Source organism: Odocoileus virginianus, chromosome 20, assembly GCF_023699985.2.
Source record: "Odocoileus virginianus isolate 20LAN1187 ecotype Illinois chromosome 20, Ovbor_1.2, whole genome shotgun sequence".
NCBI lineage: Eukaryota > Metazoa > Chordata > Mammalia > Artiodactyla > Cervidae > Odocoileus > Odocoileus virginianus.
The window spans coordinates 6,029,230-6,050,651 of record NC_069693.1 but is presented as its reverse complement, the minus strand read 5'-3'; the positions used below and the strand labels follow the sequence as shown (position 1 = coordinate 6,050,651).

General features: G+C 53.1%; 2 protein-coding genes across 8 annotated transcripts; one reads left to right on the top strand and one right to left on the bottom strand.

Annotated features, from left to right (window-relative positions):
- Window positions 1–1,477: 1,477 nt before the first annotated feature.
- On the top strand, window positions 1,478–6,960 carry CD37 (CD37 molecule). Of its 3 annotated transcripts, none has more exons than XM_020885551.2 (9): window positions 1,478–1,666; window positions 1,815–1,981; window positions 2,084–2,156; window positions 3,183–3,307; window positions 3,434–3,508; window positions 4,038–4,142; window positions 4,859–5,095; window positions 5,441–5,524; window positions 5,799–6,192. In XM_020885551.2, the coding sequence occupies exons 2-9, from the start codon at window positions 1,913–1,915 to the stop codon at window positions 6,168–6,170; spliced, it is 1,140 nt and encodes a 379-aa protein (XP_020741210.2). In that variant the 5' UTR covers window positions 1,478–1,666; window positions 1,815–1,912; the 3' UTR covers window positions 6,171–6,192. The 3 variants fall into 3 exon arrangements, with proteins under 3 accessions (XP_020741210.2, XP_070306635.1, XP_020741215.1); XM_020885556.2 differs by lacking the exon at window positions 5,799–6,192 and adding an exon at window positions 6,576–6,960 and having other exon boundaries at window positions 1,499–1,666; XM_070450534.1 differs by lacking the exons at window positions 5,441–5,524; window positions 5,799–6,192 and adding an exon at window positions 6,576–6,960 and having other exon boundaries at window positions 1,493–1,666.
- A 167-nt stretch (window positions 6,961–7,127) lies between these two features.
- TEAD2 (TEA domain transcription factor 2) lies at window positions 7,128–21,362 on the bottom strand. Of its 5 annotated transcripts, none has more exons than XM_070450531.1 (13): window positions 21,275–21,362; window positions 19,335–19,572; window positions 18,885–18,949; window positions 18,364–18,426; window positions 17,245–17,256; window positions 16,907–17,014; window positions 16,749–16,807; window positions 14,271–14,335; window positions 13,077–13,225; window positions 10,336–10,509; window positions 9,122–9,283; window positions 8,287–8,439; window positions 7,128–7,750 (listed from the first exon to the last, which is right to left on the bottom strand). In XM_070450531.1, the coding sequence occupies exons 2-13, from the start codon at window positions 19,564–19,566 to the stop codon at window positions 7,637–7,639; spliced, it is 1,356 nt and encodes a 451-aa protein (XP_070306632.1). In that variant the 5' UTR covers window positions 19,567–19,572; window positions 21,275–21,362; the 3' UTR covers window positions 7,128–7,636. The 5 variants fall into 5 exon arrangements, with proteins under 5 accessions (XP_070306632.1, XP_020741205.1, XP_070306634.1 ...); XM_020885546.2 differs by lacking the exon at window positions 21,275–21,362 and adding an exon at window positions 21,037–21,263; XM_070450533.1 differs by lacking the exon at window positions 21,275–21,362 and adding an exon at window positions 21,231–21,250.
- Window positions 21,363–21,422: the final 60 nt, after the last annotated feature.

Sequence of the window (21,422 nt, the reverse complement as noted above, 5' to 3'; positions counted from 1 at the left end):
CAATAGCCAAGATATGGAAGCAATCTAAATGTCCTTCAACAGATGAATGGATCAAGAAAATGTGATATATATATATTTCCAATAAATGTATTACAATGGAATATTATTCGGCCATAAAAAAAGAAAACAGTCCTGCCACTTGGGACAATATGGATGAACCTGAGGGGGACATTACGCTAGATGAAATTAGCCATGGATATATAAATACTGGTATCATTTATATGTAGAATCTTTAAAAAAATTTTAAGTCCAATTTCATAGAAACAGATTATAGAATGGTGGGATGGGTTGGGGAGTAAGGAAAATGGGGAGACATAGGCCTAAGTATATAAACATTCAGTTATAAGAGGAGTAAGTTCTGATCTGAGAATCTAAATGTACAGTATGGTAACATAGTTAATAATACACTATTGTGTGCTGGAAAGTTGCTGAGAGTAACTTTAAGTGTTCTACACACACACACACACACACACACACACACACTGTTTACTATGTGAGATGAAGAACATGTTAGTTATCTTGAGCATGGTAATCATTCCATTATATATATGTATATATATATATAATACTCATATATATAATTGTCTTGTACACTTTAAATATACATAATCATACTTGTCAGTTATTCCTCAATAAAATTGGGATAAAAAAAAGAAAGCCTAGAGTTAAAAATCAGAATATTACTAATATGAATTGATTTGTGATGACATTAATAACAAAATAAATTACATTCAGAGCCTTAAAAAAAAAAGTGGATGAGATTGCTCAGAAGAAAGAGAGGAAACTAGCTCTCTAAGGAGGTCTGGTTTGCCTGGGTAGATGTTGAGATGGTAGGAACATCCATAATGTTAAATAAACATCGATGGGGATTTGGGACTTGACAAGTGAGAAGCCTGCAGGATGTCAGGGGAGATTTCAGAGGCTGCTGGCTGTGGAGCTCAGGCCTAGAGATGATCAGGTATTGCAAACCTGGATCTAACGGCCAAGGTCCTGGGCTCGGTCTTGACTCTAGTGGGGCCTCCCCTTCTCGGGGCCTCATTGACGAAGCAGGAAGTACTGCCCTAGGCTCAGCTTCCGCTCTGGGTGTTTTGGTACTGCCAAATCACCCCTTTGCACTGGGGATCTTCCCACTTGGGGCCTGCAGCACTTTCACTTCCCCCAGGTGCCTAGCCCCTGCCCCAGCACATGGGAGCACCTTGGTCTACCTTTTTGCCAAGAACTGGACACAGATACCGAGAACTGGAAATGATAGGAAGGTGGGGGTGGGGTGCACAAACAGAGGAAGAAGGACAGGCATGCAGATGAGGGGCCAGAAACCAAAGAGGAAGAGGATGCAGACCTGGTGGGGAAGGGGACAGAGATCTAGAGGTAGAGGGTGATAAAGATCCACAGAGAAAAGAACAGAGACCCAGAGACTGCGAAGGCCAGGAAGTGGTGGGGGGTGGGGGCAGAAATGAAAGCAGAGATGGCACAGCTTTGCAGGCAGTGAGGTCAGAGTGTCTGTGAGGTCAGCTGCTGTCCAGGGCCAGTCTGGGGTCCTGGTGCCCAGAGTAGGTGGGCTACAAGTACATCAGAATGCCCTATGGGTCCCCCAGCCTGAGCCATGGAGATCTGGGAGGAACTGCCTGGCGTGTCCTTGGTGCCCGTCAATTCCAAGGCCCCTCAGGTACTGGGGTGTGTGTCCCAGTGGGGCAGGCGAGGGGAGATGGGGATGCAGACCTAGAAGAAAGTCACCCTGCATGTAAAGAGGCGGGGGGTGGGGCTCCAGCCCCGGCACTTCCTCTTTCTCTGAGTTCTTCCTTTCTCTGTCTCAGCCTCTCCCCCTCTCTCTCAAGGTCTCTCTGCCCATTCTCCCTGCCACCACCGCTTCTGTCCTGTCCCTCCCACCAGTGTCTCACCCCTCTAGGAGAAGATGTCAGCCCACGATGGCTGCCTCAGCCTCGTCAAGTACCTCCTCTTCGTCTTCAACCTCTTCTTCTTCGTAAGTTGCCTCTTGGCTCCCGAGCCCGGGCCCCAGCCCCTCCTGTAGCCACCCCATTTCATTTCCCCACGTCGCCCACTGGCCATATTCTCCTCTCCCCAGGTCCTAGGCAGCCTTATCTTCTGCTTCGGCATCTGGATACTCATCGACAAAACCAGCTTCGTGTCCTTCGTGGGTAAGGGGGCTGAGGCAGTCCAGGGCTGGGTAGGGGCACTGGGGCGGAGTGGGTGGAGCGGTCTTCCTGGAGCAGGTATGAACAGGGCTCCCCTCCTAGGGGACTCCTGGGATCTCTCTCATCCCAGGGAGGCCCATGGTGCCCAGCTTTCTTGTCTGATCTTAGGCTCTGCTCCACTTCTTGCTGAGGCCACAACTTCTGAACCTCAGCTTCTTCCTCTGCCAAATAAGGTGTGCATACCTATAACAATAATAGTGGCCATTTCCCAGGCACTTAGGTGCCAGACAGCTAAGTGTCACACCTTAGGTGACATGTAGGTGTCAGATCTTGGGCAAAGATGCTCATCAGATTCTCTCATAAGTCTTCCCTCTCTTGAGGTTCAGAGAGGGGAAGTCACTGGATGTCACACAGCAAGGAAGTAGAAAAGCAGATTAACACTAATAATCATTGTAGGAAAATAACACTGGGGTGGTAGTCAAAATCCCAATAACTCATATTTAATAAATGTTTACAAGATTTATTAAATATGAGGAGGACTAGAGGACTGGTGTAGAGGATCGGACCGAACACATGTCTCCCATGTGTTCCTCAAAACAACTCTAGGAAATAGATATCATTGTTCCCTAGGTCTCAGGGAGGTTTAGGTGGCTGATCTAATGTTGCAGAACAAGTGATGAGGCTGAAACTACTTGGGGTGAGGAGGGACTAAAGGAGGAGAGAGAGACTGAGAACAAGAGGGAAAGACAGAGACCAGGAAGAAAGAGGGACAGAGATCCAGAAAGAAGGGGACAGAGACCTAACGACAGAGAGGGCCAGAGACCAGAGAGAGGGGTGGGAAGAATTCCAGGAGACAGAGATTCAGTGTAGAACAGGGACAGAGACTCAGAGAAAAGGATGCCAGGAGCCCAGGAAGAAGCCCCTTCACCCAGGTTACTGTTCCCCACTTGGGAGATGTGTGGGTGGGGAACCCAGCTGTCTGGAGCTGGGCACATGGAGCCCAATGTCACTGCCTCTCATCTCCCCCAGGCTTGTCCTTCATGCCCCTGCAGATCTGGTCCAAGGTCCTGGCCATCTCAGGAATCCTCACCATGGGCCTTGCCCTCTTGGGCTGTGTGGGGGCCCTGAAGGAGTTTCGCTGCCTCCTGGGCCTGGTGAGTTCCCCTCCACCCTTCCACCTCTAGGACGGTCCACATCTTGTCCTTAAATAGGCCCTGGCAACCCCTTCATCCTGGGGAGTTCAGCCTGACCTGCCCACTCTGTCTTCCTCCCCGTTCCAGTATTTTGGGACACTGCTGCTCCTGTTTGCCACACAGATCACCCTAGGAATCCTCATCTCCACTCAGAGAGTCCAGGTAAGCTCACCTTCTCCTCCCCTCACCTGAGCTAGTGGGGTGGTGGGAGGGGGGTTGGGGGGAAAGAGACGGAAGCAAAGGAAGACAGGGGCTAACACAGACAAAGATAAATAACAGAGAGAGAGAGAGAAGACAGAAAGACAGAGACTGGTAGAGAGACACAGAGAAGGATCTAGAGACAGAGAGGGTCAGAGAAAGACTCACCAACACAAAGGAAGACAGAGATCCAAAGGGAAACAGAAGCGAGGAAAGAAAACACTTGGAGAAACACAGGGCTCCAAGAAAGAGACAGAAACTTAACGAGATCGTGAGAGACAGTGGAGACACGGAAAGACAGACGGTAGAAACAGGCAGAGAGCGGCTTGGAGGGACAGAGACATAGCTAACCATTCAGTGTAACACCGAGGCTGCCACGAAGAAGCTCAGAGACCACTAGCGGCTGGGACGGCTACGGAGTGGCTGGAGTGAGTTGGAGCAGAGGGCAGCGGGGAGGCAGGTAGGGGATTCAGCCTCACTCTCGGCCTGTCAGCTGAAGAGGAAAGTGAAGGAGGTTGTGCAGAAGACCATCCAAACCTACCGCGCTCACCTGGAGGAGACGGCAGCGGAGGAGAGCTGGGACTACGTGCAGTTTCAGGTGCGTGAGGCCCCCGCCCACCAGGAACCCTCCCTCTAGCTCTGCGATTCTGACTTGGCTCCGCCCTCTGCCTGGAGGAGACGTGGCCCCGACGGGATCCGAGCCCCCAGCTCTAGGGCCCTAACGTAACCCTACCCACCTAAGCCACCTCCAGCCCTTGGCGTCTTGGCCTGGTCCTCCAGCTCCCAACGCCTGCAGTGACTCCGCCCCCTGCCTCGACAGGACTCCGCCCTCAGTCCCAAGGCCCTAGCCTGACCCCATTCCCTGTCCAGTAGTGACTCTGGTTCCCAAGGGACCAGGCCCAAGTGAGATTCCTTTCCCTGGTCACTCACACGGCCCCGCCCTCCCATCCATCTTTCCCCTACTTACAGCTGGATTGTACTGCCTACCCAATCCTCCAAAGCACGATTCTGCAGCTCTTCCCCCAGCCCCAAGACCCCCGACCCTGTGACTCCTCTCTCCCAACTTCATGTACCCCTAATGTCCCTTGGCCCTGCTGTGACCCCACCCCAGCACACAGTTCTGTTAGCCCTCTACTCCCCAATATGACCCAGTACCCAGTCACACCCATCACCTAGTCCTCTGATCCCCCAAAGCATCTTGCATCTCTTTAGCCCTTGTTTCTCTGATTTTTTTTTTTTTTTTTTTTTTGGTAGTTGCTTTACAATATTAACTTCTGCTGTACCCTGTTCCTCTGACTCTTGTTCTTCTCTCAGCTCCGCTGCTGTGGCTGGGAGTCTCCTCAGGACTGGTTCCATATCCCCAGCATGAGAAGCAACGAGTCCGAAGGGGACCGCGTGCCTTGCTCCTGCTATAACTCATCGGCGACCAACGACTCCACAGTCTTCGATAAGCTCTCCTTCCCCCAATTCAGCCGACTCGGATCACTGGCGCGGCCCCGACACAATGCCGAAGTTTGCTCGGTCCCCGCGAACAGCTATATCTACGAACAGGTGGGGAGGATGTGCAGCGCAGGACCAGAGGAGTCTGACAGGGTGGGGCTACGGGAAAGGGCTGTCCTACAACAGGGGCAGAACCCCTACAAGGGGCGGGATCTTTTGGAAGGGCGGGGCCTAAAGAAAAGGCCCAGGCGAAAGGACAGAATCTGGAACGCTGATGCCTGGGGATGGGGTCTTCGGCTTGGACGGACTGAAGCCCAGAGACTAGAGACCCCTGATAACTAGGGAATGGGGCGGTACCTGAAAGAGGGGTTAAGGCTGGACTGAGGACAGTGGATCCCGGGCTTGAGGGCGAATCCCAAAAGGAACCCTACCTATAACCTGTCCCTGTATCCCCAGGGCTGCGAACAGAACCTCTCCAACTGGTTGACCAACAACCTCATCTCCATAGTGGGCATTTGTCTCGGCGTGGGTCTACTCGAGGTGATCTGGTCCCGCCCCCACTCGCGATTGGCCTAGATGGCCCTGCCCCAAATTGCGCGTCCAGTCTCTGGGAAAGGCGCATGCATTGACAGAGCTACAGCCAATCCAGGCCTTTCTGGGACTCCACAGCGGGACAAGGGAGGCCTAGCCTCTGTGAGCCCTGATTGGTTGCACGGAGGAGCAGGCGTTCCCGCCCTTCCTCACGAGGCTCCCATTGGTCCTCCTTGGTACATCAGCCCCTTGCTATCGGCCGCAAATCCCCCTTTCCCCGCAGGTGAGTGTAGCCGGGCTGAGCCTGTTACTACCGCGCAGCCTGTTGCACCGCGAACCCCAGCCGCAGGTGCCGGGTACCTACAGTTCGAGCTCCGGGCCACGCCCGGGCACCGACGGCAGCGGCGGGCGCTACGGTGTGCTGAGCAGGAGCGGGCGGAGCGGCAGTCTGTGGGGTGGCTGGGGCATGGCGGACGCCTGCCCCAACTGGGGGGACAAGGCCCCGCTGGGCAGGCTGCCCAAGGTGCTGGGGCCCTGGTCGCTTTGGGATCAAGACGAGGAACAACTTGAGACCGGGAGTGCAGGCGCAGAGACGGAGGCCGAGATGGAATTAGAGGCAGAGACGGAGGAAGAGATAGATGAGCCTCCAGAATAAAGGACCCTGGGCTTTCTCCGGATCACGCTCCTTCTCAGACTCTAGACCCTATGCTAGACAGGGCTGGGCTCCCCCTACCCCACCCTATTCACCCTTCCTGCTTCAAACTCTATTCCCACCCCTCCCCGGCCTGCCCACATGTTTGATGTCCCAGCCAATTACCCCTAGCCCTTTTACACTAACGCCGCCACATCTCCAAACTGCCATCCCCGAGTCTTTCACAATCAGGCCCATCTCCTACCTACTCCCTTCTCCACACGTCCCAAGGCGAAGCCCCGCCCAACTCGCGGGTCCTCATTTTCTGCTCCTGGCCCCATCCCCTGGATTTTTTTCCCTAGGGACCGGGGTCCTGGAACTCTCCTGGCACCCTCTCGACCTCTCTGACCGCGTCTCCTTTCTCTGTAGCTCAGCTTCATGACGCTCTCCATATTCCTGTGCAGAAACCTGGACCACGTCTACGATCGGCTCGCTCGGTACCGCTAGGCCCCATCCTTCCCGAAGCCCCACCCCGACCCCCTCAAGTGTCCAGGGCATTTAGTTCCCTGGCGCCTGTAAATATTTGTTTAATCCCCAGTTGGCCCCTGCCACTGAGCCCTCATTCCCCTCGGGGGCCCGGGTGTCTGCCTTTCCCGCTGCTGTCACCTCCCCGCCGTGGGACCTGGGGTTTCCGGCCACCAGCTTCCTGTCCCGAAAGACACCTCATTTCCTTGCCTCAGCTGTCAGCCTACCACCTCCCACTAGATTTATTTTTAGCCCAAGCCCCAAATAAATCCCCTGCGTTTTGGTAAAATAGCTTTATCCTCTGTCAAAACACAAACCAACACATTTGGTGGGGGCGGGGGGGGGGGTGGAGGAGAGGAAGGCAACACAGTCTAGCCCCACGGCACATTTAGAAGAGGGCATGAGATTAAAAGGCTGCTTGCCCAGCTGAGAAAAAGTCAAGACCCTAACACCCACTTATAAATATCTCGTTATATTAAAAAAAAATAATAATATATTTCCAGGGCCACCTGACTCTGCCCCTGCACAGAAAAGGTTAACCTTCAATATTTGATATCAGGGTTCCCCGGATGGAGGTGGTAAGAGGAGGGAGATTGAGAAGAGGGAGATGTGGAAAAACAGAGGGAGGAACCCATGTGTCACTGGGGGCCCTCCAAAACATCCAGAGCAAAGAAATGGGAGGGCACCTGTCAGAGACAGAAACCAGTGCTATCCGGGGATTCTCTCACTCCTGTCCTCAGTGCCCAATGATCTGGGGGTGATCTGTCCTTTCAGACACCCCTGTGAGGTTCCAAGATCAGGATCCATCTTCCCCTCTCAGTCCCAGCCCATTCCACTCACCACCCAGCTTTTACAGTCCTAACAGGGAGCAGTCCCCTCCCCACATTAGAAGCACGGGGAAAGCTGGAGGTCCTGCCTGGGAGAAGAGGGTATTCTGGAGGGTGAGCCACTTTTGGGGTCCCCCTTCAGTCCCTGACCAGGCGATAAATGTGGTGCTGGGCCCCCCGCTCACTGGTGGAGACTTCAAAGACGTAGGCGGTGCAGAGCAACAGTTCCTGGGTGTCTCTGTTTGTCACCACCTGTCAAGGAGGCCAGGAGAAAGGGGTTTGCGCTTGGAACAGAGGGCAGGGAACACTGTGGACCCCCTAACCGAGATGTCATGGGATAAGGGGTCCCCACCATGTCATGTTCCCCCAGGTCAACGGGATGCCCAACATGCCAGGCTCTAGGTCTGAGGGTCCGCAAGGAGAGGCCTCATATCAGATGGTGTATCAAGTCACAGGGTCATCACACTCCCCAGAGTTAAAGGGCATCCTACCATACATAACATGCTCCATGGGCTAAGGTTAGATTCCCTGTGAAAGGGGGTCCCCTAAGGGCATCCCCTTCGTGGGGTGCCCCACGAAGATCCACTGTGGGGCATCCTTCAGGTCAGTTTCCCTCTTATGAGAATGCTGTGGAACCCCCACCGTATCAGTTTCCTGGGTAAAGGGGTCCCCTAAGCGAAGGGTCAAGCACGAGGTGCCCCCTGTGTCAGTTTCACAGGCTGAGGGTCAGCCATGGGCACTCCCCTCCACACCAGGGGCCCTGCTGAGGCCAGGCACCAGCGCATCACCTGGAGGATGGTGAAGTTCTCCAGGACGCTGTTCATCATATAACGCTCAGGCAGCTGCCGCAATTTGTGCAGAAAATTCACCAGGTACTCGCACATGGGTGAACGCAGCAGGCGGTACACGAACCTTCCGTCCTCCAGCTGGGCACGCTCCGTCTGAACCAGGGGTTGGGAAGTAGGAAGGACAGTGACTCAGAGACACAGGGGTTCACCCCCAGAGTCCGAACCCACTCTGTGCCACTTCTCAGATGCCACACCCACTCCCCACTGCCATCTTCTCTCCATTGCCCCATCCGCAGTGACCAAAGATGAAAGCCTGAACCCTCAGGTACCCCAGTCAGGATTACTGAGCCTGCAACCAAGGACCCCTCCAGCCTCTCAGAGCTGTCCTCTGAACCCTCAAAGACCTCTGAATTCATGTGATCTCCAGGTCCTCAGATACACTCAAACCCTCCAGAGACGCCCTCCATGAGCTCTCCAAAGCCTGTATGACCTCTGTACTTGAGACCCCTCAAGACCTCAGCAACCCCTAGGTATGACTCCTAACCGCCTCGCCCTGAGGATTCTTCCATATCCACAAGAAGCTTCTGAATCTTAGTGACAGTAAATCTCTGTACCACACAGTAACCTTAAACCCTCAAAGTGACCCCATAGGTATCTTTGGAACTCCAGATTAGCTCTAAGTCCCCGTGTGAAAGAGGCTAGGGTACCCCCACCCCACCATGCAAACCCCCAAAGGCCCGAGCTGTTGTGGCTCCTGGTCCATTGAGTCCGCACCCTCCCGAGTAGCAGGTGGCTGGGTGCTTACTCACCCAGAGCTCCACCCCTCCAGCCTCACCTCCACCTTCTCCACCACCTGCTTGCCGAAGGAGCAGACCTTGGAGGAGCAGGTGAGGGTCATGTGTTCCAGGCTCTCGTACTGGCTGCTCACTCCATAGAAGCCACCGCTGCTGCCGCCGGCCCCCACCTCCTCACCACTCGGGCCCCAGTTCAAGTCCGCCTGGAGGATGGGGAGGCACAGGCAAGTTGGAAGGGGTGACCCTTATAAACAGTGGGGACTCTCCTCAAGTGGGAAGCCTGCTCCACAGCCTGGTGGCGCCCATTGCTTTGCAGTCACCCATCTCTCTTCCTTAACAAAGTCCCCACCTCTCCAGTTTCTGGGGAAAAAAAACCCCACCCTTCCTTCCAGCAGTTGGGTCCCCCAATGGCCCTGACTCTCTCTCCCTGGTAACTTCCCCATTAAAGAGTCCCTGGAATTCAAGCTTTTTTCCGGAAACCTCCAACTCAGGAGGTCAACCCCTTTCAAGAGCCTGGTTACTAAGGAGGTAGCTATTCCCTAGCAACCAGAGGCTCTCCCTCAAGGCCCTTCATGACCCTGGTTGCTAAGACAAGCACCTACTCCCTAGCAGCAGGGCCTGGTGAGGTCTGGGGAAGCCCGACTCCTCTCTGGAAAACTCTCCCAGGCCCTTTCAGCCAATTCTCAGAGGTCAGATCCCATCATAATCCCAGTGGCCAAGTGGACAACAGCCCAGGGATCGAACCCTCACCCCCTGCAGTGGAAGTGCAGAGTCTCAACCAACGGACCGCCAGGGAAGTCCCAAGGCCAGACATTCTTAGCAACAGGGCCTGGTGGAACCCAGCAAAGCCTCATCCTCTCTTTAGAAACCAAACACTCCAGGATTCATTTGCTAAGGGGCTGGGGCCATTCCTTAGCAAGAGGCTTGGTGTGGTCAGGTGGGACATAGGCAAATCTGAAATGCCGCAAGCCAATCCCCAGGGCCATATCAGTCGCACAACTGGGTGTGGCAAAGTCTAGTGGAGTCTTCGGGGGATGGAGGTCCCCACACCTGCACTGGTCCCATCCATCCCACCCTGTGGGTAAAACTCCTTCCTGTTCCTTGCTGCTAAGGGGGCTGACACTGGGAGCCACCAGAACTGGTAAGGCCCAGGCTGACTTGGGCAGGTCCCGAGACTGTCTCCGTTAGAGCCAGTGGCCTGAGCTGGGAGGCCACGTGATTTATGAGCCCTTTTGTTTTTGGTGGCGGAACTCACCCAGAACTTGACCAGGAAGAAGGCATGGGGGGGCCCACGATCATACAGCTCCCGCAGACCACCCTTTTTCTCGGGGAATTTGTCATAGATCTGCCGGACGTCCACACTCTCGAGGGGGGGCGCTCCAGGGCTGGGGCAGTGCTGGCTGATGTGTACAAACAGGTGCCTCTGGTACTGAGGAGGGACGGCCAGGAGTAAGGAGTGGGAGACAGACTGGACCCCCAGTCCTCACTGCCCAAGCCCATCCCTCACTCCGTCACCATCTGCCACAGCTCTTGCTAACTGTTCCACAGGGCCTAGCTCTCAGGCACTGTCCCCACTCCCTGCTGCCCTTTTACTCCCACATTCCCTCAGTCCCCAAGCCCTGTCCGTAGTGCCCAGTTCTCTGCCCTGTCCCCTGATCCCCATCCCCAAGACTCTGTCCTCTCCCACCCTCACCCCAGCCTTCTCCTTGGCCTCCCAGCCTCCAATCTCTCCTCTCCAGTTCCTCGCTCACATGGCTCCAGAGCTGACCAACCCTGCTCTTAATCCTCCCATGGCTCCCCAGTGCCTCTGAGGACAAAGCCCATACCCCCTCAACCTGACCCTGTATTAAAAAAGTTTTCATGGATGGATGGATGGGAATCCACACAGCCCACATCAGGACTTCCTATCTGTTCCTTTTTTTTTTTTTTTAACTTATTTATTTGGCTGCATCAGGTCTTAGTTGTCATATGATGTGGGATCCTCAATCTTTGCTGTGGCATGTGGGATCTTTAGTTGTGGCATGTGGGGTCTAGTTCCCTGACCAAGGATCAAACCCTGCATTGGGAGCGTGGACTCTTCACCAGTGGACCACCAGGGAAGTCCCTCTGTTTCTATTCTTATCACTTCTGTTCACACCCTGAAAATATTCCCCTTCTCCTTTTCCAGAACTAATCCCCCCTCTGATCTTCCCAGGCTCAAGTCCATCCAAATCTGCCTTTTCCTGGAAGCCTCCCTGGATTGCAATCAAATGGCATCTCTCTACCCTCCCTTTCCCATGGTTCCCCATCACCCTCTACACAAAGCCTGGGTCCCTCACTCAGCTTGGCAATGCCAGATTTTCCAGAACCAGCTCCCCCCATATTCGATTATTTGTTTTCCTGAAAACTTCATGCTGTTTCTATCCCCGTGTCTGAAGCATCCAGTTCTGCACATGACAAACTCCTATATAACCCTCAAAACCCAACTCAAATGTTGTCATCTCAGGGATCTCTTCACTCACTCCCCAGATATGATTCCTCTGTACACTCAGAAAAACATGAGCTTCCCCTATCCCAGCACATATTTGACATCTATCAAAAGACCTATGGTGTGCAAGGCACTATTCTGGGTCCCAGGGCTACAAGGCAAAGTCTCTGACCTCAGGGAGCTACTGGCAGAAACAGGAAAATTTTTAAATCTTTCCATAGGTGATAGAACCTTCAGAAAGTGATGTATGCTATGAAAAAATAAACCACCGGGATGGGGGAAGAGTGATGGTAGCTGGCATTTCCATAAAGTGGCTTGGGAAAGCCCATCTGAAAAGACAATCAAGCAAAGCAATGAATGGGTGGAAGGAGAGAATGGGGATATCTGGGAAAAGCACATCCAGGTGCAAAGGCTCTGAACCAGGAGCGGATCTGGCATGTTTCAGAAAGGGCATGGAGGTCAGTATGGCCAGACCAGAGTAAACAAAGGTGAGAGGACAGGAGGTAAGATCAGAACAGGAATGAGGGTCAGACCACCCAGAGCCTTGTAGACAACTGAAAGGACGCTAGCTTTTGCTCCAAGTGAGACGGGAGGGTTTTAACCTGATCTGACTTGGGTTTTACCAGGACCACGATATACAGAAACTGGTGTTTAGATCGCTGTGGCAGATACTGCTGTGTTCACAAACCCCATTTCCTTTTCCCACCACTAAACTACACTTCCCAGGCTCCTTTGCAGTTAGGAGTAACCATGTGAGTAAGTTCTGGCCAATGGGATGTGAGCAGACCTGATAGTTGCCACATCCAACTCAGACTCATAAAACTTGAACAGTTCTTGACTCTCTCCCTTCCACCATCTGCCAGCCAGATGCAGAGCATCCAGCAGCATCTTCTAGAGTCCTAGAAAATGGCAGAGCCACAAAATGGAACAAGCCTGGATTTCCCAAATCATTCTGTGGAAGGCTCCTAACGACCAGCCATATTGAAATGTTAATGAGTGAGAAACTTCTATGATATTCAACCCCTGAGGGTTGGGAGTTATTACTTCTAACATTCAGTCCACTTGGGCTGTTATGGCACCTGTCTCCATCCTAAGCCAGGAAAGCTCACACCTAGAAACATATTTTCTTCCCCAGGTTCCCAGTATCCACCACAAAGCCTAGTGCACAGTTGGCACTCAAAAATGTTTACTTAATGAATGAGCGACGTCCTGAGGGATTTCTCTGGCTTTCCCAACCCATGACCCCATGACCTTCTAGTTCCTTTATTCTAGTAGTTCTCAAAGTGTGGTCCCTAGACCAGCAGCAGCAACATCACCTGGTAGCTTGTTAGAAATGCAAAATCTCGGATCCTACACCAGATCAACTGAATCAGAAATTCTAGGAGTGGACCTAGCAAACTATGTTTTAACAAGCTCTCCATATTATTCTGATACATGCTAAAATTGGAGAACCACTGCTTTATGCTTCCCCTTGCTAGAACCCTCTTCATTCCAAAACCCTCCCGTGACTATCCCAAAATTGCACTCACAGAGTCAGCTGCATCTGGCGGTTCCACAAAGGCCGAGAACTCCACCAGCTGCAACCGAGCAGTGCCCAGAGCCCGAGCCTGCCAGGCTGGGGGTGATGGGGCAGGTGGGGGCAAAGCGGGAGGTGAGAGGGCTTGGGGGGGCTCGTACCCTAGAAAGAGAGAAGAACAAACAATAAAAATTGCTAACATTGATTGACTCTGTCAAGCACTGTTCTCTCGTGCCTGCCTCCTCTTAGAAGCTGAAAAAGCTAAATACTCACTTTCCCAACCTCCCTTGCAGCTAGAGGTGGCCATGTGACACAGTCCTAACCAATGAGACGTTATGGAAAATCTGCTGGGGGGCTTCTGGGAAGGAGTTTCTTCCTGAATGAAAAAGACAGAACTTTGGGAGGAGAGAGCGTTTGGCTCTGGCGAAGTCCTCCTTGAGCTGTGATGCCTGGAGTCACAACAGCCATCTTGGGATAAGACAGAGGCCACTAGAGAGATGCCAGTCCTGGTATTGCTGAGCTGCTGAACCAGCATAGGAGCAGTCCACCTCCAGACTTTTTGTTATGTGGAATCATAAAGCCTTTACTATTTAAGGCACTATTAATTTGGATATTCTGTAACTTGCAGCCAAAAGCATTCCCACTTGATGAATCTGTGAAACCTGAGAGTTCTTTCACCAATGTGAGTTCTTAGGACCACCCAGCATGGACTTCTGGAAGTCAACTTTGCTATCAGGTGGACAGAGCCTGCCAGAGAATGAAGCCGCCACAGAGGAAAGCAGAACCAAGCAACTCCTGTTGCTACCATTTGAGCTCCTGTATCCAGCCATGCCTGAACCCCGAACTCCTGAAATATCAGTTACCTGCACCAACAGAATCTCTCCTTTTTGGTTTTTTCTTTTTTTGATCATCTAGCTTGATTTGGATTTTTATCACTTGCAGCTGAAAGAATCTTGATTAATATATCAATGTCCTTGATATCCTTCAGGTTAGCAAGTGAATAAACATAAACCCAGTAGATCTGGCTACAGAAGCAAGGATCTCAACCACTACAAATTCTGGCACATCTTTCCACACTCCCACAGGCCCTGCCTCAGAGCTAGATGTCAATAAGATGGTATCCCCTAATTCATGGAGGGTAGAAGGAAAGGCAGCTGGAGCTGAGAAGAGAGGGGAAAATGAGGGAGGGTGGAGAAAAGGCTCTTACCTGGGAGGTCAGCAGATGGAGGAGTCAGTGACAAGGAGAACGGTGTCTGTGAGAATGGCTTCACACTGAGGGAGAAAGGAAGCTGGGGGTCAGCAAAAGGAAAGATGCCAATCATACCAGCTAACAATTACTGAGGGACCATGGCAAGCCAGACCCTGTGTAAGCACATTATGGGCACCATTTCCTTGAAGACTCATAGCCTATCAAGGTAGGTGTTATGATTGCTCTTCTCATTTTGCATAGGAGGAAACTGAGACAAACGGGGTCAACTGACCTGCCCAAAGTCACACAGCTGGTATGGCGGAACCTAGGTTCAAACCCAGATCAGCCCCCACCACAAAGCCTGTGATCTTAAGGGGCCCCCAACTTTTCTGGCACCAGGGGCTAGTTTCACGGAAGATAGTTTTTCTCCAGCCCAGAGGTGGGGGCAGGGGGGAACAGTTTCTGGATGATTCAAGTGCATTACATTTATTGTATGCTTTACTTCTATTATTATTATATCAACTCCACCTCAGATCATTAGGCATTAGATCCTGGAACTTGGGGACCCCTGGTCTAGAGGATATTCTGGTACCTCTCACAAAATGGCAGAAAGAGAACACAAATGGGGTCTCAAGAGGTGGGAAGAAAACAAAACATAGGAAACTTGGAGAAAGAGGAGGCTGAAGGTTCAGGAAGGTGGGGAGAAAAAGACCAGTGGGACATCAGGCCAAAGTTCAGGGTAAGGGAGCAGAACAATAGAATCTAAAACAGTGCTGTCCAACTCGCAATAGCCAAACATGGAAGCAACCTATGTGTCCATCAACAGATGAACGGGTAAAGAAAATGTGGTACATACATGCAGTGGAATACTACTCAGTCACAAAAAAGAATGAAATAATGCCATTTGCAGCCACATGGATAGACCTAGAGATGATCAGACTAAGTGAAGTAAGTCAGACAGAGAAAGACAAATACTATATTATATCACTTACATGTGGAATCTAAAATATGACTCAAATGAACTTATCTACAAAACACAAGCAGTCACAGACCCAGGGAACAGATTAGCAGATAGAAACTATTATATATAGGATGGATAAACAAGGTCCTACTGCATAGCACAGGGAACTATTTTCAATATCCTCTGATAGACCATAATGGCAAAGAATATGAAAAAGAATGTATATATATGTGTAACTGATAACTTTGCTATATACCCAAAACTAACATTGTAAATCAACTATACTTCAATTAAAAAAAATTTTTTTTAATAGACATTCTGAGAAACATAATAGTGAAAGAAGAAAACTGGCATATGGATCACACTCCAATTTTATGTTTACATAGGTGATGATTTAGTTAACATTCACTGTCCCGCATTTGACTATCAACTACATAAAGATGGGATCCCGGTACCCAGTGCAAAGCTTGCTGAACCACCTGTCCTTCCAGCCTAACCTTCTCCCCTGCAAACCTGTGGTTCCTCTGGCCCCCAGAGACTTGTTCAGACAATTTGCTGTGCCCACACACAGCAGCAGCTCTCCAGTGAACTGTCTTCTCTCCCAGCCTGGATCCCACAGCCTGTCTTTCCCTGGTAACACTCACCATGCTCCTTCCTCACCATCCTGAGGCCACAGTGCTCCACCAATACCCACCTAGCCTGGATCCACTGCCCCCTCTCTGGGCTGAAGACTCCATTTCCCATGAGCCTCTGTGGCCCATTTCTAGTCTTCTAGACTGACGGACAGGGAGGCCTTGCGTGCTGCAGTCCATAGGGTTGCAAAGTGTTGGACACAACTAAACAACTGAACAACGAACAACAAGACTAAAAGCATATCCTGTCACCCTCAGGGCTCTCAGAGATGAAAAGGGGCCCATTTCCTTCCTTCTGACTCTGAGAGAAGATAAAGATCCCTGCTCTACTCTCAGACCCAAGAACCACCTTTATGGGATGAGAATGAGCTCTCCCATGAGCCTCTGGGGCTCCACTCATTCCTCTGGACCTACAGAGGTTCCCAACACTTTGCACCTACAACTACTGCCTTTCCCATGAGCCTCTGGGACTCAGACAATCTCTCTGGGAGGTCATTGCCCACCATGGGCATCCTACAGGGACTCTCACATTCATCAGATCCCACACTGAGCTCATTTCCACCCCAAACCCACTCCTCCCCCAGGCTGCACATCTCTGGATGGTCCCACCTACCCCAGTCACCAGCCAGACCCCAAGCACTGTCCTTGCCTCCTCCCTCCTTCTCAGCCCAGCAGGCCCCAGCCTCATTTCTCCTCCTCCTGTCTCTCTGTCCCTGCTCAGACCAGCTCCTCTTCAGATCACTGCCCCAACCTCCTCCCTGGGATCCAAATCCAGACAGCCTGACTCCAGAGTCTACATTCACAAGGAAGTTGGGAGCTGGAAGTTGGAGTAAGAAAGGTTTGGGAGGAGAGGGTTGGAGGGGGAGGGGGAGCAGGTGCTGAGCTGGAATAGAAAGAACTTACTCTGGAACATTCCAGGGGGGCCCAGAACTCCCTGACCAAAACTGGAAAAGCTCCGGGGTCTGTAGAAGAGACAAAGAAGGGTGGTGTCAATCAATTTCCTGTTGAAACTGCAATCCCAACCCTCCAGCCCTAAACCCCACAATGTCCACCCAGGCCACCTGAGGACCGGTGGGACCCAGTTTGGCCTGCAGGGAAGGTGCTGAGATGAGCTGGGCAGAGGACATGGTGGCCATTGTCTGGAAAGCCTTGTCCTTGGAAACCTGGTCCTGGAGGAGAAGTTGGAGGCCCATGTTAATGGGGAGTCCCAGTGGATACAGGAAGGGTGGGACAAGGACAAGGCAGGGCAAGCCTGGGGAGATGCAGAGTTGGGAAGTCAGGACAAAGCATCGGGCGCAGGTTCAGGTCCCTCTCACTACAGCCCCCTGCCCCTCCTGGCCTCCTCAGGAATGTCTGTCCGGGTAAGGGAGCGAGTGGGAGGATGGGCAGGGGGACTTACCACATTCAGGGCCTGCCCATGGGGGTGGGGGAGGGTGCCAAAGAAGGAAAGAAAACAGAATTTAGGAAATGAGGCCTGGACTCCTCCCACCACCACCCCCCAACACACCTTCCTGCCCTCCCAGCCCCTACAGCCCAGCCACCCTGAGCTGACCAAAGGGAGGAAGGGGGAACAAGGGATGAATATGGAACAAGAAATAGAGAAGGCCAAGCCTAGAGGGGGAAAGGGGCTCCCCCATCCAGAATATAAGACAGTAATGAGGGTGTCTAGGTTTCAGGAAGAGCCGGAAGTGGAGGTTTCCGAATATGCAGACCACAGGATATGAGACTATTAGACCCGGAGGGAAGAGACGCTGAAGGTTTCTCAGCCCAGGCAGGACAGAGGGGGAACAGCAAGCTCCAGAAAAGACCAAAGACTGGAAGTGAAGGTTGCAGACTTAGTAAAGGGAAGGGGAGCTTCTGGAAGCGGTGGTCCCCAAGTCTTAGGAAAGAGCAAGAAAAGACCTCAACTCGAAAGAGAAGGAAAATGAGGATCTCGGGCCAAGAGGGAACAGGAAATCCAGAGCATGCAAACAAAAGTAAAGGGATATGAACATCTCCAAAAGGAAATGAAGATTTCTGGGCACAGAAAGTGCAGGCGGGCCACACGGGAAGATGAACCAGGAGATGAAGAGGAGATCTTCACAGCACCAGAGGGAAAAAGCAATGAACACCAGGGAGAGAAGAGGGAGGGGAGGGGAAGGAAGACAGGAGCAGTCAGAGAAGCCCAACACCCCATCCTTCTTGCCTGTCCTAAGCTAAATCTCAGTCCCCCTCTCTCTATGACATTTTTCTACCCAGGGTCTCCGTTCACCCCCTGGCTGGGCCACTAACCCCCCACCTTGGGTCTCTGCTCTCCTGCTCTGTATGCTCTCTGGGTGACTCTGTCCCCCTCTCCAGGTCTCTGCCCCCACACCCTGGGTCTCCTCTCTTTCTCTGCATCTCTACTGCCCTCCCTCTCTTTCTGGGTCTCCATCCCTTCCACCCAGGTCTGTGTCCCCCCTCTCGCTGGTGCCTGTCCTCCTCTCTCAGAGTGCCTGCTTCCCTCTCAAGGTGTCCATCACAGTTCCTTGACCTCTACCTTGAGCTTGGACTGGATTTCCCTCGACTTCCTTCGGGCCAAAACCTGGATGTGACTAGAGACCTGAGGGAGGGACAAAGCAGCAGATTCAGGCCACAGCCATCACGCCTTGCACCCCCCAGCCCTCCTCCCCCGCTCCAGGCGCCCCCACAAAGCGGGTGAACACGAAAGATGACAGATACACAGAATGGGCCCGCCGTCTCGACACTTCGGAATCGATGTGTCCGTAAAGGCCTTTCTCTTCTCACGAGCACTACTAATCATCCCCAGATCCAGTAAATCCAGGTCTTATTTCCCTTTCACACCTTGTTCTCTTTGGCCCTCTGTTCGGTCTTACCCTCTGGTTCCCATGCAGTTGCTAAGAGAACTATACCAAAACAGGCACAGTTAGCGCACCCTAACCAAGGTGCCAAGAGGAGAGACAAAAGCCCATGAACAAGCCCCTCCTCTAACCTGAATCTGCCAGTAGGATGAGAAGACAAGCCCACCCCAGACAGAAGCCCACCAGACAGTCCTGAAACCTGTTTGCGAGTTCGGGTCTTTCCCGTTCTCAGCTTGATGTAGCGGGCAATCAGTTCATTCCGACCTGAAAAGTCAAAGATGGAAGAGAGTTAGACCTTCAGCAGAACTTCCCAACAGAGAAGACACCAGGGAAGGAGAGAGGCAACATTTCCACAGCAAGCCACAGGCTACATGGGAGAGGAGTTATGATTGCAGGCTTTGGAGACAGGCAGCCTGGGTTCAGATCCCAGTTCTGCCACACACTGGCTCTGTATGGCCTCAGGCAAATTACTTAGCCTTGCTGGGCTTTGGGTTCCTCATCTCTGCAAACGGTGATGCTAACTCCTACCTGAGTTATCGTGAGCACACGATGTGCTTTTATGTGAACAGTGATGAGAGCTTCCGCCAATGTTCCTTAATATTTTTTATTAACCAGTGGGGGCTAAGGCAAAAACGAGGGCTGGACTCACCATACATCTTGCCTTCATCAGACAGGATGATTTTCCGCCGGCCACAGGGCGGGTAGATGGCCAGGGCCTCCTGGAAGCTCTGCTCGATGTCTGGACTCCAGACACCTTCTGCGTCTGGGCCCCCGTCGCCCCCCGCCCCCTCACTGCCGCCGGTGCCCTCCTCGCTTCCTTCCTCACTTCCTGTCCAGCCGCTGCCATCGTCCAGGGGGGCCCCAGCCCGGGGTTCCCCCATCTGGGCCTGGAGGAACACAGAGTTCAGCAAGGTTCCCTGGATCCACCCAGAGAGACCTCAGAACAGAGGTCCAGATCACTGGGTCCGAGGGGAGAGGCTGGGGGCACCTGGACACCCGGATCTGAGGCAGGAGGGGGCTGGAGGCTGACCTCCTGGATCTGAGGGAAGCAGGAGACTGGGAGCCTGGATTCCTGGGTCCTGGAGAAAAAGGGGCTGGATTTCTGGGGAGGCTTAGGGTGAGAGGGTTCTCATCTGTGCTCTCAGTGGAGCCTGGATTGTGATGAAGTCTTACAGACCCCAGAACAATGCCTAGGGTCCAGGAGGGCTGAAACTTTAGCTGTGGATCACTAGTTTAAAGAAGACAGGCGTCAGAGCCTAGCTGTAGGGACGGGGGACGTGGGTGAGATCTTCTCAGTCCCATGCCAAGAACAGGTGCCAGGGTGTGAGCAGCAGCTGCTAGAAAAGGAGGGGCACAGGCCCTAGGAAGGCTGAGGGCAGATCCAGAGACAGAGACTCAGAGAGGACAGAGATCCAGAGACAGGGAACACAGACCTAATGTCGAGGGACAGAGATCCAGAGGGAGGGGGACCAGAAATCCAGAGAGAGGGAGACAGAGACCCAGAGGGAGGGAACAGAGACCCAGAAGGAGGGGGACCAGAGATCCAGAGACAGGGGCACAGAGACCTAGAGAGAGAAGGACAGAGACTCAGGGCAGAAACTCAAGCCAAGACCGGGAAAGACCCACAGAATCACAGACTGGGGGGCAGGGGCGCCCTGCCATCAGGAGAGCCAGAACAAAGGGCCCAGGCGTCCCCTCCCCCAGTTTCCCACAACCCCTATCAGGGGAGGGACTGGCCAGCGAGGGCGCCTCCCCTCTGGCCCCCAGCCCCGCCCCTTCCCTCCCCTCCCCCCCTCCCTGCGCCGTGGGCTCCGATCCAACTCAAGTTCCCAGTGACTTTCCGGAGGCCGGGAACAGGGGGAAACTTTTTCCAATACAGTCAGATCCCGCCTCCCTGGCAGCTCCACGTCTTCCACGGCTTTCCCAGGACCCCAGAGTCCGGACTCCCATCCCCCTCCTCCCTCGGACCCCGGAGCCCCGGTCCAGACAGACAAAGACCCCAGGCCGAGCCCAGTGGCGCTGCGGCATTCAGGACCCCCGTAGGCCAAAATCCCAACCCAGCTCTCCCCCATGTGGCCAGACAAAGGGACGGAGGAGCCGAGTCAGAAAGGTTCCCCCTAATTTCCCGCCCCAGGTCCCAAACCTCCAGAGAGACAAGATGAAGATCCAGAAAGTCCCGGAGCCCCCTTTCGGCCACCCAGGAGGCCTCTTTTCTCCATGAGGAGGACCAGGCGTCCATAAATGACACGCACAAACCAATTCGGTCAGAAACAAGCATGAGGCCCCTTCTCACTTGAAACCGACACCTCCACAGACACTCACAGCCCCCAGCGTCCCCAGCCCTTACTCACTCCCAGGCGCACACTCCCAAACTCAGACACATCAACAGACACCCGAACTCTGGCGAAAGTTGCAACTCCACACTTAGACTCGGTCTCAGGGCAAATTCCGGCCCCCGTTCATAAAGAGGGCGGCAAGCAATTCAGAGACCGTCCCACGAACACCTCAACTCATAAGGTGTAACTTCCCACTCGAACTCACACACCCCAAAGCACGATCCCCGACTCCCGCCGGCGCCTTCCTACCTACCTCCCGGCCTGGGGCTGGGGAGCCGCGGGCGGGCGGGGCTGCGAGGGAGAAAGTTGCCCGGGAGCTTTGTTTGGGAAAAGTGGGAGGGACCGGAGGGGGGGCGGGTCCCAGCGCCGGACAGCGGGAAGGGGGATCCTACGGTGACAGT